Source organism: Salvelinus sp. IW2-2015, linkage group LG7 (assembly GCF_002910315.2).
Source record: "Salvelinus sp. IW2-2015 linkage group LG7, ASM291031v2, whole genome shotgun sequence".
In the NCBI taxonomy this organism is placed as follows: domain Eukaryota; kingdom Metazoa; phylum Chordata; class Actinopteri; order Salmoniformes; family Salmonidae; genus Salvelinus; species Salvelinus sp. IW2-2015.
In genome coordinates, this window is record NC_036847.1 from 29,891,255 (window position 1) to 29,904,972 (window position 13,718).

The following is a 13,718-nucleotide window of genomic DNA, read 5'->3' on the forward strand; positions in this document are numbered from 1 at the left end:
TTCCGCGCCTCTAACCCTCTCTTTAACTCTCCGCGCCTCTACCTCTCTTACCTCTTCCGCGCCTACCTCTCTTTACCTCGTTCCGCGCCTCTACCTCTCTTTACCTCTCCGCGCTCTACCTCTCTTTACCTCTTCCCGCCTCTACCTCTCTTACCTCTTCCCACGCTCTACCTCTCTTTCCCTCTCCTCTCGCCTCTACCTCTCTTTACCTCTTCCGCGCCTCTACCTCTCTTTACTCTTCCCGCCTCTACTCCTTTACCTTCGCGCTCGTAGCCTCTACCTCTCTTTACCTCGTCCGCGCTCTACCTCTCTTTACCTCTTCCGCCTCTACTCTCTTTACCTCTTCCGCGCCTCTACCTCTCTCCTCTTCCGCGCCTCTACCTCTCTTTACCTCTCGCGCCTCTACTCTCTTTACCTCTTCCGCGCCTCTACCTCTCTTTACCTCTTCCGCGCCTCTAACGCTCTCTACTCTTCCGCGCTCTCTACCTCTCTTTACCTCTTCCGCGCCTGCTCCCTCTCTTTACCTCTTCCGCGCCTCTACCTCTCTACCTCTTCCGCGCCTCTACCTCTTTTACCTCGTCCGCGCACTCTACCTCTCTTTACCTCTTCCACGCCTCTACCTCTCTTTACCTCTTCCGCGCCTTACCCTCTCTACCTTTCCGCGCCTCTACCTCTCTTTACCTCGTCCTCTGCGCCTCTACCTCTGCTTTACCTCTTCCACGCCTCTACCTCTCGTTACCTCTTCCAACGCCTTTACTCTCGTTACCTCTTCCACGCCTCTACATCTCTTTAACCTCTCTATGCTCTAACCTCTCTTTACTCTTCCACAGCCTCTACCTCTTCTTTACCTCTTCCACGCCTCTACCTCTCTTACCTCTTCACGGATGCCTCTACCTCTCTTAACCTCTCTCGGCCTCTACCTCTCTTTACCGTCGTCCTCGTCCTCTACCTCTCTTTACCTCGTCCTCGGCTCTACCTCTCTTTACCTTCGTCTCTGCATCTACCTCTCTTTTACCTCTTCCGCGGCCTCTACCTCTCTTTTACCTCTTCCGCGCCTCTACCTCTCTTTACCTTCGCCCTCTAACTCTTTACCTCGTCCTGCTCTACCTCTTTACCTCGTCCTCGCCTCTACCTCTCTCTTACCTCGTCCTCGCCTCTACCTCTCTTTACCTCCAGGCTCCATCAAATTCCTAACCATTATCAGTTCTCTTATCTGTCTGGTTTAGAGCTGGTCTGTTTTCAAGTTTCCTTCAAGTTGCCAAGATGCTCATGTTCCTTTAGTCAGTACTAGTGTGCCTTACTAGCATGTTGGTATAAATGTGAATCACTCATCATGTTTTTCGCCATTTTTCAGATGACATTGAAGATGCAACCGTCAACAAAATTGCGTAAGTAAAGAGCGTAAGGCTGAACAAACTGACTTGGTAGCAGTCTGCAGCACGTTGACTTCAGTCCATCACTGTGTCAGTGTGAGCAGAGTTTTGACTAGTATCTGAGTCAATGTGACCAAATAAATGACACCAACCACTTGGCTGTAGTTTTATCAGTCTGCCCGGTGTAACTGTTAATGTCCTTCCTACCTTTGTCATACCAGTTGGCACTATACTGTCCCCTTCCCTTCTCACAGAGAAGCTACAGGAAACACACACTCCAAAATGCTTTATTGTCCATTTCCATAAAAATTCATTTCTACACGGTCACAGAATATGCTCTCCCCCTCCAGGCTGTTGGCTGTGTACATTCACCCTCTCTGTGGCTGTGTACATTCCGCCCTCCAGGCTGTGGCTTGTGTACATTCACCTCTTGTGGCTGTGTACATTCCCCTCCAGGCTGTGGCTTGTTACATTCACCCTCTCTGTGGCTGTGTACATTCCCCTCCAGGCTGTGGCTGTGTACATTCACCCTCTCTGTGGCTGTGTACATTCCCCCTCCAGGCTGTGGCTGTGTACATTCACCCTCTCTGTGGGCTGTGTACATTCCCCTCCAGGCTGTGGCTGTGTACATTCACCCTCTCTGTGGCTGTGTACATTCCCCCTCAGGCTGTGGCTGTGTACATTACCCTCTCTGTGGCTGTGTACATTCCCCTCCAGGCTGTGGCTGTGTGTACATTCACCTCTTCTGTGGCTGTGTACATTCCCCCCAGGCTGTGGCTGTGTACATTCACCCTCTCTGTGGCTGTGTACATTCCCCCCGCAGGCTGTGCTGTGTACATTCACACCTTCTGTGCTGTGTACATTCCCCTCCAGGCTGTGGCTGTGTACATTCACCCTCTCTGTGGCTGTGTACATTCCCCCTCCAGGCTGTGGCTGTGTACATTCACCCTCTCTGTGGCTGTGTACATTCCCCCTCCAGGCTGTGGCTGTGTACATTCACCCTCTCTGTGGCTGTGTGCGCTGTGCTGCTCCTCCCCATCTCCATCCTGTCCAATGAGGTGCTGCTCACCTTCCCTCACAGCTACTACATGCAGTGGCTCAATGGATCACTCATCCACGGTACTGTACCTTGTCTATACTACAACCAACACAGCATTTCATGTCTACACCATAACGCACTCACTCTGTACTTCTATAGCCTTCTGTTTTAAACCATATTTAAATCCTAAGTATCGATAGTCAATGAGTTGAAATCAATTGTTATATAGSACAAAACACACATCGCGACAAGAGACAACACTACATAAAGGGAGACCTAAGGCAGTAACACATGACAACACATCATGGTAGCAACATAGTAGCAGCACAAAACATGGTACAAACATTATTGGGCACAGACAACTGCACAAAGGGCAAGAAGGTAGAGACAACAATACATCACACAAAGCAGCCACAACTGTTGCCTTTGGTTTTATGGCAAATATAGTGTGGTGTTTGGAAAAGGTGAGTCATGTTATCCTTTCACAGTAATTAAACAACAAGCGGAAGTGGGCCCCATATGTTAGCTCTTGGTGTGAATAACAAGGAGCACTGTCAACTCCAACTCACTGAGCCCTGTAGCTTATTGCCATAGATCCCTACAGATGTTAGTGGACTGGACTGTATGCCCCCCAAAAGTGTTGGGGGGCATACACTGCTGCGCCTCATTGTGGCTGACTGTTGTACTGTTAACAGTCAAATGTAGTTCCCCTTTGGACCTGTTCCTAATACCTGCTAATAGATTGTTCTATCTATTTATCTGCTAATAGATTGTTCTATCTATTTGCTGGTGTTTCATAACGTTCTAATCTGTAATGTTTGGACCATATCTCCATCAGGCTTGTGGAACCTGGTGTTCCTCTTCTCCAACCTGTCCCTGGTCTTCCTCATGCCCTTCGCCTACTTCTTCACTGAGTCTGAGGGCTTCGTGGGCTGTAAGAAGGGGGTGATGGCGCGGGTGTATGAGACGGCGGTGGTGCTGCTGCTGCTCACTCTGCTGGTRCTRGGCATGGTGTGGGTGGGTGTTGCCCTGCTGAACAACACAGCCAGGGAGAGCCTCTACGGTCAGTTGATCTTTGACTTTGCTATTCATATAAGCCATTTTGCTACTGTTCGCAATGGGTATTTTGAAGATGGGTATTTTGAAGAATTGAATTGGAGTCCTTTATTTTTGAGAACCATATATAAAAATCCTTTCTCTGGTGACCTTTTGATATCCCATCTCAGACGTGTGGGAGTGCTACCTGCCATACCTCTACTCTGCCATCTCTCTGTTTGGAGTGCTCCTGCTCCTGTGTAAGTAGCTGACTAACTTGTGATCAGTTGGTCATGGTCAGATATTTTTTGTATTATATTTTAGTAATTTAGCAGACACACTTATCCATAGCGACTTACAGGAGCGATTAGKGTTAAGTGCCTTGCTCAAGGGCACATCRRCAGATTTGTTTTACTTAGTTGGCTCTGGGATACGAACCAGCGACCGTTCAGTTACTGGCCCAACGCTCTTAACCGCTAGACTATCTGCCACCCTACCACTTCCTGTCTCCCTGCAGTGTGCACTCCCTTCGGGCTGTCCCGCATGTTCAGTGTCACTGGGAGCCTACTAGTCAAACCAGGGGTGAGTGACAATCCACATACTATACCCCCATATACAGACAATAACAACACTATACCTTTGTTGTAACTTGATGACATCCATCCCCTGTGTTTCTTCAGCTGTTGGAGAATGTGGAGGTGGAGATGAACTGTGCTGTGTTCGAGGAGGCTTCGCTTTCCAGGAAACTCAACAGTGAGTTGACTACCGTGTGCTAGAGTACACCGACGGGATGCTCACACTACACCATGCTATTATGACTCATCCTAGAGAGGTGGTGTTTGTGTTGACCTTGCTCTGTTCCTTGTAGGCGGTAGCACGTCATGCAGAATCAGTGTAAACGTGGAGCCTTTGAGGATGCAGTTCCTCAGCGTCCAGGCCAAACGCATCGCCCTCCGTAAGACCAAGATGTGTATATAATAGTACTGTGTTTTATTACCTTCTGTAGGTATTGACTGATTTAGGGCTGCAGCATACAGGGATCACTGTGGGGATACTAGGGTTGGATAGTATTCAAGATTATTATTATAAAAGTACAACATTGTTTGATTTCATTCAGACATTATAAAAAGTCCAGGAATAGCTACACTATACCGGGAGACAGACCGCATTGTTTACAATGGTTCTCATCTCTCTCTCTCTCTCTCCCTCCCCAGAGATGCGGAGGAGAGCGTCACCATGGCAGCGGAACCTGTTCTACCCTCTGGCCATGCTGCTGCTCCTAGCTCTAACGGTGGTGTGTGTGTTGATGGTGTGTTTCCACGTTCTGGAGCTCCTCTTCGACGAGACGGCCATGCCCAGAGGAATGGGGGTGAGGACTCTACCAAGGGGAATAAGGGGATGTGTGAGCTGGTAGGGGCTTTGTATGGATTATTGGCTTTTATAGCATCAATGCTAGACCACGTGCTGTTAGTCTTCTTGTAGGGCTGGGACGATATGGCCGAAAACTCTTATCTCCATTTAATGTTGTTTTTCTTCATACGTATGAGTGAGTCCTTCAAATTAGTTTCTGACTGCTGTATAAAATCAAGCACACAGCCATGAAACCTCCATAGACAAACAATGGCAGTAGAATGGCCTTACTGAAGAGCTTAGTGACTTTCAACGTTGCACTGTCATAGGATGCCACCTTTCCAACAAGTCAGTTCGTCAAATTTCTCCCCTGCTAGAGCTGCCCCGGTCAACTGTAAGTGCTGTTATTGTGAAGTGGAAACATCTAGTAGCAACAACGGCTCAGCCACGGAGTGGTAGGCTACACAAGCGCACAGAACGTACCGGCAAGTGCTGAAGTGCGTAAAAATTCTGTACTCGGTTGCAACACTCACTACCAAGTTCCAAACTGCCTCTGGAAGCAACGTTGGCACAATAACTTAATCGAGAGCTTCATGAAATGGGTTTCCAAGGGTGAGCAGCCGCATACAAACCTAAGATCACCATGCAAAATGCCAAGCATCAGCTGGAGTGGTGTAAAGCTCGCTGCCATTGGACTCTGGAGCAGTGGAAACTCATTCTCTGGATTGATGAATCACGCTTCAACATCTGGCAGTCCKAGGGGTGAATCTGGGTTTGTCGGATGCCAGAAGAACGATAGTGCCAACTGTAATGTTTGGTGGAGGAGGAATAATGTTCTGGGGATGTTTTTCATGGTTCGGGCTAGGCCCCTTAGTTCCAGTGAAGGGAAATCTTAACGCTACAGCATACAAGGACATTCTAGACGATTCTGTGCTTCCAACTTTGTGGCAACAGAAATKATTTGTTGAGATCGGTGTGGAAGAACTTGACTGGCCTGCGCAGAGCCCTGACCTCAACCCCATCGAACATATTTGGGATGAATTGGAACGCCGACTGCGAGCCAGATCTAATCGCCCAACATCAGTGCCCAACCTCACTAATGCTCTTGTGGCTGAATGCTGCAGGGACTTGCTTCCAATGTTCCAACATCTAGTGGAAARCCTTCCCAGAAGAGTGGAGACTGTTATAGGGAGGACCAACTCCCGACCAACTMCATATTAATGCCCAACTGCTTGTTCAACAAGCAGTTGTCCACATACTTTTGRTCATGTAGTGTATGTTGAATTCTAACTGTATATTGCCACTGTTGCTCCTGAATAGCCTGTTCTATCCTATATGAAGTCACTGAGGACCATTTATATGTTATATTGATTTAAGACTACACAAATACAAGGAACATGCGGAGGAGGGAGGGTGGGAACATTTTACAACCAATTGGCATTAACCGTGTGTTTCCTCTGCGTGATAGGACCCTCGTCTGGGGACAACTTCCTTCTCCATGTTTGGTTCTCTGGGAGCAGCAGTGCAGGTGGTCCTCATCATGTACCTGATGGTGTCGTCTGTGGTGGGCTTCTACAGCTCTCCTCTCTTCACCTTCCTGCTGCCCCACACTCAGGACACCAACCTCACACAGATCATTGGGAACTGTGTCTCTCTTCTGGTCCTCAGCTCAGCACTGCCAGTCTTCTCTCGTACTCTAGGTAAGGGCTCTCCCCTTTCCCCTGGTTGAGTTTCTATATTCTTGTTTCATATGGTTGAACAAAAAGTGACTCATTGCCTACTGTTATTAGACAGAGCTTCTGGTTGCATTATCATTTCTGACCAGAAGAGGGCGTGTCTATGCAGTCTATTCACTATGAACGCTGTGTGACCTTGGCCATGTTCAAGTACTGCGCTTCACAAATACACCCTCACCAGTCAGAGGATCTGAACTTTATCCAACCATGATGAGCAGTTACAGAGCGTCAAACCTAACCACATTCTATCTGTTCTACAGGCATCACACGCTTTGACCTGCTGGGAGACTTTGGGAGGTATAACTGGCTGGGGAACTTCCACATAGTGTTCCTGTACAACGTTTTGTTCGCTGGCCTCACCTCTGCTTGCCTCATCAACACTCTCACCTGGACTGTGCAGAGAGAACTCATACGTGCCTTTGGTACTTACATCAATCAATCCAAATGTATTTCTAAAGCCTCTATATACATTACACAGTACTTGACAGGAAGATGTGTCTATGGACCTGTTACCTGATTTTTCTATATGTTGGCTTTTTATGTTTCGTTTTTAAAATAATAATGCTTTCATGYAACTTTACATCTTTCAATTTAAAGGGATGTTCCACTCCAAATACAACCTTACATGATTTGTCCACTTACCTTGGCTGCAGCTGAATCCCCTCATCAGCTATTGAATATATATTTGATTAGTTATATTGTGTTACTTTCATTATGCAGTAGAAGGGCTGTGCTAGCTGCTAATGGTCAGTGTGTTTTCAGAGTGACTGAACTGTGAGCAAGCTAGCAAGGTGTTCCCTTCCCAGCTTTGGGCCTGGCCATGTTTCCCAATGGGCTGGTCTCCTTTCCTCAGATAGAAAGGCCTATACAATTCTCTCAGGAAAGTGAGAGGGGAGTAGGAGTCCCCTGGGGGTCTGTAGGTCTGGCGTGCTGGCACACTCCCCAGCCCTCACACACACACACACACACTCCCCAGCCCTCACCCACACACACACACACACACACATCACAACACACACACACTCCCCAGCCCTCATACACACACACCACCACACACACACACCTCCCAGCCCCTCATACACACCACACACACTCCCCAGCCCCTCATACACACACACACACCACACACACACACTACCGCCTCATACACACACACACTCCCCAGCCCCTCATACACACACACACACACACACACACACACTCCCAGCCCTCATACACACACACACACACACACCACACTCCCAGCCCCTCATACCACACACACACACCCACTCCCAGCCCCTCATACACATACACACACACACACACACAACACACTCCCCGCCCCTCATACACACACACACACATCCCCAGCCCCTCATACACACACACACACACCACACACACACACACACACACACACACACACACACACCACCACACACCACACACTCCCCAGCCCCTCATACCACACACACACATCACCCAGCCCTCATACCACACACACACCCACACTCCAGCCTCATACACACACACACACACACACTCCCCAGCCCCTCATACACACACAACACCACACTCCCAGCCCCTCATACACACAACACCACACTCCCCAGCCCCTCACTCATACACGCCACACACTCCCAGCCCCTCACACTCATACACACTCCCCAGCCCCTCACACTCATACACACTCAATCCCAGCCCTCAAACACCACACACTCCCCAGCCCCTCAAACACACACACTCCCAGCCCCTCAAACACACACACTCCCCAGCCCCTCAAACACACACACTCCCCAGCCCCTCAAACACACACACTCCCCAGCCCTCAAACCACACACTCCCGCTCAACACACACACTCCCAGCCCCCTCAAACACACACACTCCCCAGCCCTCCGCACGCAGCCACACACACTCCCCAGCCCTCGCACGCGCACACACACACTCCCCAGCCCAACAAAAACAACAGTTCGGAGTGTAGAGCCATATATATATATATATATTACACACACCCCCCTTACTGGGGTGGCATCTGATGGCATCTCTCCTTTCCCGCTTCCTCCCCAACTGCTTTTGTTCTGTTTTGTGACTGATGGACTTTCTTAGCACCCAAACTTTCTTGCACACACACTCTATCCCTCTCTTTCCTTTGCTCACCGTCTTTCTCTCTTGCTTGTGATCTCTGTGTGTGTTGGYGGTAAACGTGCCATGTCGTTACACCTTTTTAACCGTATGTGTTATGTCTCCGCAGGTCTCCACAAACTGCCTCTGACCGTGTCCCGCACCACCATCCCCCTCAAGCTCCTCCTGGCCAATGGCCTGTCAAAGATCCAGTGACTGACATTCCCTTGACCAATCAACTGTCATCTCTAACACCTGACCGGGACCTAAGCCTCCTGAAGAGCATTCCSATTGGAACAAAAGGCACCTTGTCTTCAGTCCTCCAGCCTATCGGTGTCTGGRTCACCAGAATGAAAAGACAGAAGTGGAGGATTAGAAGTGCAGTTTGGCCAATGGTGCAGTAGAGTGCTGCTCACTGACTAATCCCCAATCAATACAAGTTGAYCTGGGGAATCAATTTAAATAGTCTCAGACTACAATACTGGGGTTATATTGGAATCATTGTGCACAGTAATCTGAGCCAAAAACGAGATGTTCTGGAACCAATGAAAGATTCTGGAACTGAAAAAGGGCTTTAATCTGTATGAGGGTTCTTGTTGACATTGTGACATCATACAGAGCATCCTGGATGTCCTAATGCCTTGTGAGAAACTCTGTGGGTTTGAGAGGTTGAGCTGGGACTGACTGACTTTACTCTTTGGACACACGTGTCAAAGCTATTTTGGAACATTAYGTTGTGACTGACTGACATTTCCTTTTCCTGCTCTGGGGTTCAGCGTTTGAATTGTCTCTCGCTCGCTGCCGCCTCCCCCTCCCCCCTCATGTTAAACCACTATTTTTGGGCCTCACTCATCCTGTGAATCCCACTTCCATGTTTTGTAAGACGTCTGTCTGTAATGGTGTTGTGTTTGTTAATGAGAGGAGGATGTTTTAAAATTGAGGGTTRAGGGATTACTCACTCTATTCTACATACCTTGACCTTCATATCGTGGAGGAAGAGAACGGGACAGGACAGGGTTGTGTTCATTAGGTTACATTTGAAAACTTTTTCCAACAGAAAAAAAGTTTGCGTTTTGGTCTTTTTTTTTTTTTTTTCATGTGGTGCCTAATGAACACAACCCATGACTTGTTTTTAAATTATCACTTGGAATAACGGAATGATACATGAAAAGATACCTTAACACATGATTTTATTTCTTAATGAGGTTGTGTTATTGGTCGTATAATGGCATTGCTGTTTACTTATTCTCATGGGTTTCTAACCCCCTAAAGAGGAGCTTCCTAAATGCAAAGTGACGCTCACTAGTTTTGGGTGTCCTGCCTTGGACCAGTCTTACTGTGAATGTTTTTAACGTTTGTTAATATTAACCTAAGTGCAATACTGGTTACTGTCCACTGCCAATTCCAGATGTTTTTTTCTGTTCATTTTGATATTGGAATAGTCTAAATGATCTGTGGCTTTGTTTTTATTTGTGTCATGGTTCTCCTTTGCTGTATCAGCATGTTAAATTGTAGTAGTATTCTTTATTATTAGCTGATAGTCAGAGTTCTGTTCCGTTCATCACCAGCAGGGGGCAGGGTCTCCGAATTCACTCAACTCACCTGGCAGCCTGCTGAACGTTTACCTGAAGTTCTGTTTTCTGGTCAATCATTAAAGTTGACTAATTTCACTAGCCTGGTCCCAGATCTGTTTGTGCCATCTTGACAACTCCTTTGCCACTCATTGTCATGCTAAACAGCATTAAAATTCCATAAGAATTTTAGGAGAGCAGCCCATTGGCAAGCGAGCAGAAACAGATCTGGCACCCATCAATTCAATATATTCTTTGGGGTGCACAATGTTTGAGTGGGCTGGTTACTTAGGGGTGATAATGTTAAAGTGGGACTCTTTTTATTAGTCAATCAAGGGCATTTTTTACTGTGAGAACCTCTAACCTGGGAGCTGATGGACATTTTATTTCCTATTGTTTAAAAACGCTAACGTAATGAGAATGTGACCGTAGGTGTTGAAAGCAATTAAATATATTTTTATGTACTAGGGAGGAAAAAGGACAAATGTATTGCATTTTCCTATACATAGTCTGTCATCTGGATTGGTATGAGTAATAAGACTGTTTACAGTGCAGTTAGATCTAGTATACATCTATAAATCATCGGGTCTCATTGTCCAGCCCATCCCGGTTCCGGGCTGTGTGATTGCGAGTGTTTGCCCATCCTGTGCCAGTGTGTCTGTCTTCTGAGTGTCGTGTGCGTGTCTGTCCTCTGTCCCGCCACCCTTAGTAGCCTTGCTTTAATCAGGCCCAGAACAAAGCTGTTGTATTTTGTCCTGTCTGTCATCAGAGGCCGTCCCTGACGCCGCTACAACCCAAGCCCACACACAAATCAAGAGGAGAGGAGACTCGTGCGCGCTCTCCTTCACCGCCACCCACCTAATCCTCTTTTCCTCCACCAGTTTTCCTTTCATATTATTCATTTCCTCTTGGAAGGAAGAAAAATAAATCCCGGTTTCTCCTTGATTTTTGTTTGCGTTTCTTTCTTGTTTTCTTTTGTTGGATGTTTGATTTGTCTTTTGTTTTGTGTTGCCTTTTCCTCCGCAAAAAGGGAGTGTCTAAATGTTCGCGGAATGCTACTTCCTGTGAATCAAATTTTATTTGTCACATGCGCCGAATACAACAGGTGTAGTAGACCTTACAGTGATATGCTTACTTACAAGCCCTTAACCAACAATGCAGTTTTATGGAAAAATAAGTGTTATTTAAAAAATAAAAGTAACAAATAATTAAAGAGCAGCAGTAAAATAACAATAGCGAGGCTATATACAGGGGGTACCGGTACAGAGTCAATGTGCGGGGGCACAGGTACATATTACCTCGAMTAACATGTAGAGTAACTAAAGTGACTATTCACTATAACCGGAGTAGCAGAAGTGTAAAAGTGGGGGGGCAATGCAAATAGTCTGGGTAGCCATTTAATTAGTGGTTCAGGAGTCTTATGGCTTGGGGGTAGAAGCTGTTAAGAAGCCTCTTGGACCTAGACTTGGCGATCCGGTACCGCTTGCCGTGTGGTAGCAGAGAGAAGTCTATGACTAGGGTGGCTGGAGTCTTTGAAAATGTTTGGAGTCTTTGAAAATGTTTAGGGCCTTCCTCTGACATGGCCTGGTATAGAGATCCTGGATGGCAGGAAGCTTGACCCTAGTGATGTCCTGGGCCGTACGCACTACCCTCTGTAGTGCCTTGCGGTCAGAGGCCGGGAAGGTGCCGGTCCAGACATTGACGCAACCAGTCAGGATGCTCTCGATGGTGCAGCTGTAGAACTTTTTGAGGGATCTCAGGACCCATACCAAAATACAAATGTACATACCAGAGGTTTGGTTCGCCCTGTGGGCTGTAGGCACACCACACCGCCTAGACAAATGTACATACCAGAGGTTTGGTTCACCCTGTGGGCTGTAGGCACACACACACCGCCTAGACAAATGTACATACCAGAGGTTTGGTTCACCCTGTGGGCTGTAGGCACACACACACCGCCTAGACAAATGTACATACCAGAGGTTTGGTTCACCCTGTGGGCTGTAGGCACACCACACACGCCTAGACAAATGTACATACCAGAGGTTTGGTTCACCCTGTGGGCTGTAGGCACACACACACCGCCTAGACAAATGTACATACCAGAGGTTTGGTTCACCCTGTGGGCTGTAGGCACACACAACACCGCCTAGACATGGCACTTAATGAATACAGGTGTGTGTCAGAAACAAGTGCATCTACCTGTTTGAAACTTTCAGAGCAATTGACATTTCAGTGACACCCCCCCCCCCCACCACTTAACCTAATTATTTTAGTGAATGTGCAAACTGGCCTAGTGAAATTAGTTCTGTTTTATCACAATAAGGCTTTTGAGTGCCTGTGTTAATTTCTTAGAATGAATCTTCTTATGAGAGGATTGGATAGTTAACAAGCGCCTTGAGAATGAGGTGGCATTTGTATTACAACAATGTCATAACTTGTCATAACTGACAGGGAAGGAAARCAATAGATCAATGCTCTCTAAGTGATCCTGCAAAAAAAACATCACATTCAATAGTGATGCCTTTCAATTTATCCATTTAAAAACTGGACAATTTAGTCTATATTCATTATTAAAGGTCCAATGCAGCTGTTTTTATTTCCATATCAAATCATTTCTGGGTAACAATTAAGAAATCTTAGTTTCATTTGAGGATAAATGTTGACAGCGGTGCCATGCAAGTTGTGAAGAGATTTGATGTGCCGACTCCATGGCACATGGTTTATGAAGAAACTMCCCAARTACAGGTGTGCCAAGCTTGTAGCGTCATACCCAAGAAGACTCGAGGCTGTAATCGCTGCCAAAGGTGCTTCAACAAAGTACTGAAATAAGGGTCTGAATACTTATGTAAATGTGATATTTCAGTTTTATTTTTAATCAATTTGCAAACATTTCTAAAAAACTATTTTTGCTTTTATGCGCTCCAATGAACATGTCCCCATTCACTATTCCCTGAACTTAAACCTCACCTTCATATGTAAATAAACACAGCTAGAACTACATCATGAGGTCTAGGTCTATATCAATTATTTTTCAAATACTMTCTTCTGTTTACTGAAACACTGGGAGAAGATGAACCCTGGGAGTTGGTGTTTTATTTGGATGAAGGCTACGAGTTAAAGATTGGTGGTTACACCGCTGGTCCTAAAAGTTCACTGCAAGAGAGACGAGTGTGCGCCGTTCATTTTTTATTCTCTTTTTTTGTGGTGTCACAGACAAGAAGTCCAGTAGGGTAACTAACACACGCAAGGACACCATCTGACTGGTAGTTCAGTGTCCATATCAGAAACGAGGCAGGAGTTGGGAGACAGCCAGCATGTATTGTAACGGGATGAGATAGGTTATCTTTATTGTCAAAACACAAGAATCAAGGGGAAAAAAGACACAGACTAGCTTTCCTGACAGCTGGCCATTTGAAGTGTGTGCCAAAGTGCATTAGGGTTCTATTCTTCCCGCTGTTAGCTGACTGGCAACACACAGAGCTGCTCACAGGAAAAGGCGAGACTTTC

General features: G+C 46.7%; 1 protein-coding gene and 2 long non-coding RNA genes across 4 annotated transcripts in view; 1 reads left to right on the forward strand and 2 right to left on the reverse strand.

Annotated features, from left to right (window-relative positions):
• The window catches only part of LOC111966800 (limb region 1 homolog-like protein), a 21,958-nt gene extending 10,805 nt beyond the window's left edge, over window positions 1-11,153 (forward strand). Inside the window, exons 3-13 of one of the 2 annotated variants that reach the window (XM_023991737.2) lie at window positions 1,355-1,388; window positions 2,353-2,492; window positions 3,251-3,475; window positions 3,639-3,707; window positions 3,965-4,029; window positions 4,128-4,200; window positions 4,316-4,402; window positions 4,662-4,816; window positions 6,266-6,497; window positions 6,794-6,955; window positions 8,768-11,153. In XM_023991737.2, coding sequence (XP_023847505.1) covers window positions 1,355-1,388; window positions 2,353-2,492; window positions 3,251-3,475; window positions 3,639-3,707; window positions 3,965-4,029; window positions 4,128-4,200; window positions 4,316-4,402; window positions 4,662-4,816; window positions 6,266-6,497; window positions 6,794-6,955; window positions 8,768-8,853 — 1,328 coding nt within the window. In that variant the 3' untranslated portion in view covers window positions 8,854-11,153. Of the gene's footprint in view, window positions 1-1,354; window positions 1,389-2,127; window positions 2,172-2,246; window positions 2,493-3,250; window positions 3,476-3,638; window positions 3,708-3,964; window positions 4,030-4,127; window positions 4,201-4,315; window positions 4,403-4,661; window positions 4,817-6,265; window positions 6,498-6,793; window positions 6,956-8,767 lie in introns of those variants that run through there. The other variant, XM_070444629.1, reaches the window with a different exon arrangement.
• LOC139028070 (uncharacterized) overlaps window positions 1-13,718 on the reverse strand; it is a 181,785-nt gene that overhangs the window by 104,291 nt on the left and 63,776 nt on the right. The gene's annotated exons all lie outside the window — the stretch shown is intronic.
• On the reverse strand, window positions 511-1,186 carry LOC139028069 (uncharacterized). The gene is made up of 4 exons (XR_011480243.1): window positions 1,144-1,186; window positions 950-986; window positions 594-647; window positions 511-541 (listed from the first exon to the last, which is right to left on the reverse strand). It is a non-coding gene; the product is annotated as an uncharacterized lncRNA (long non-coding RNA).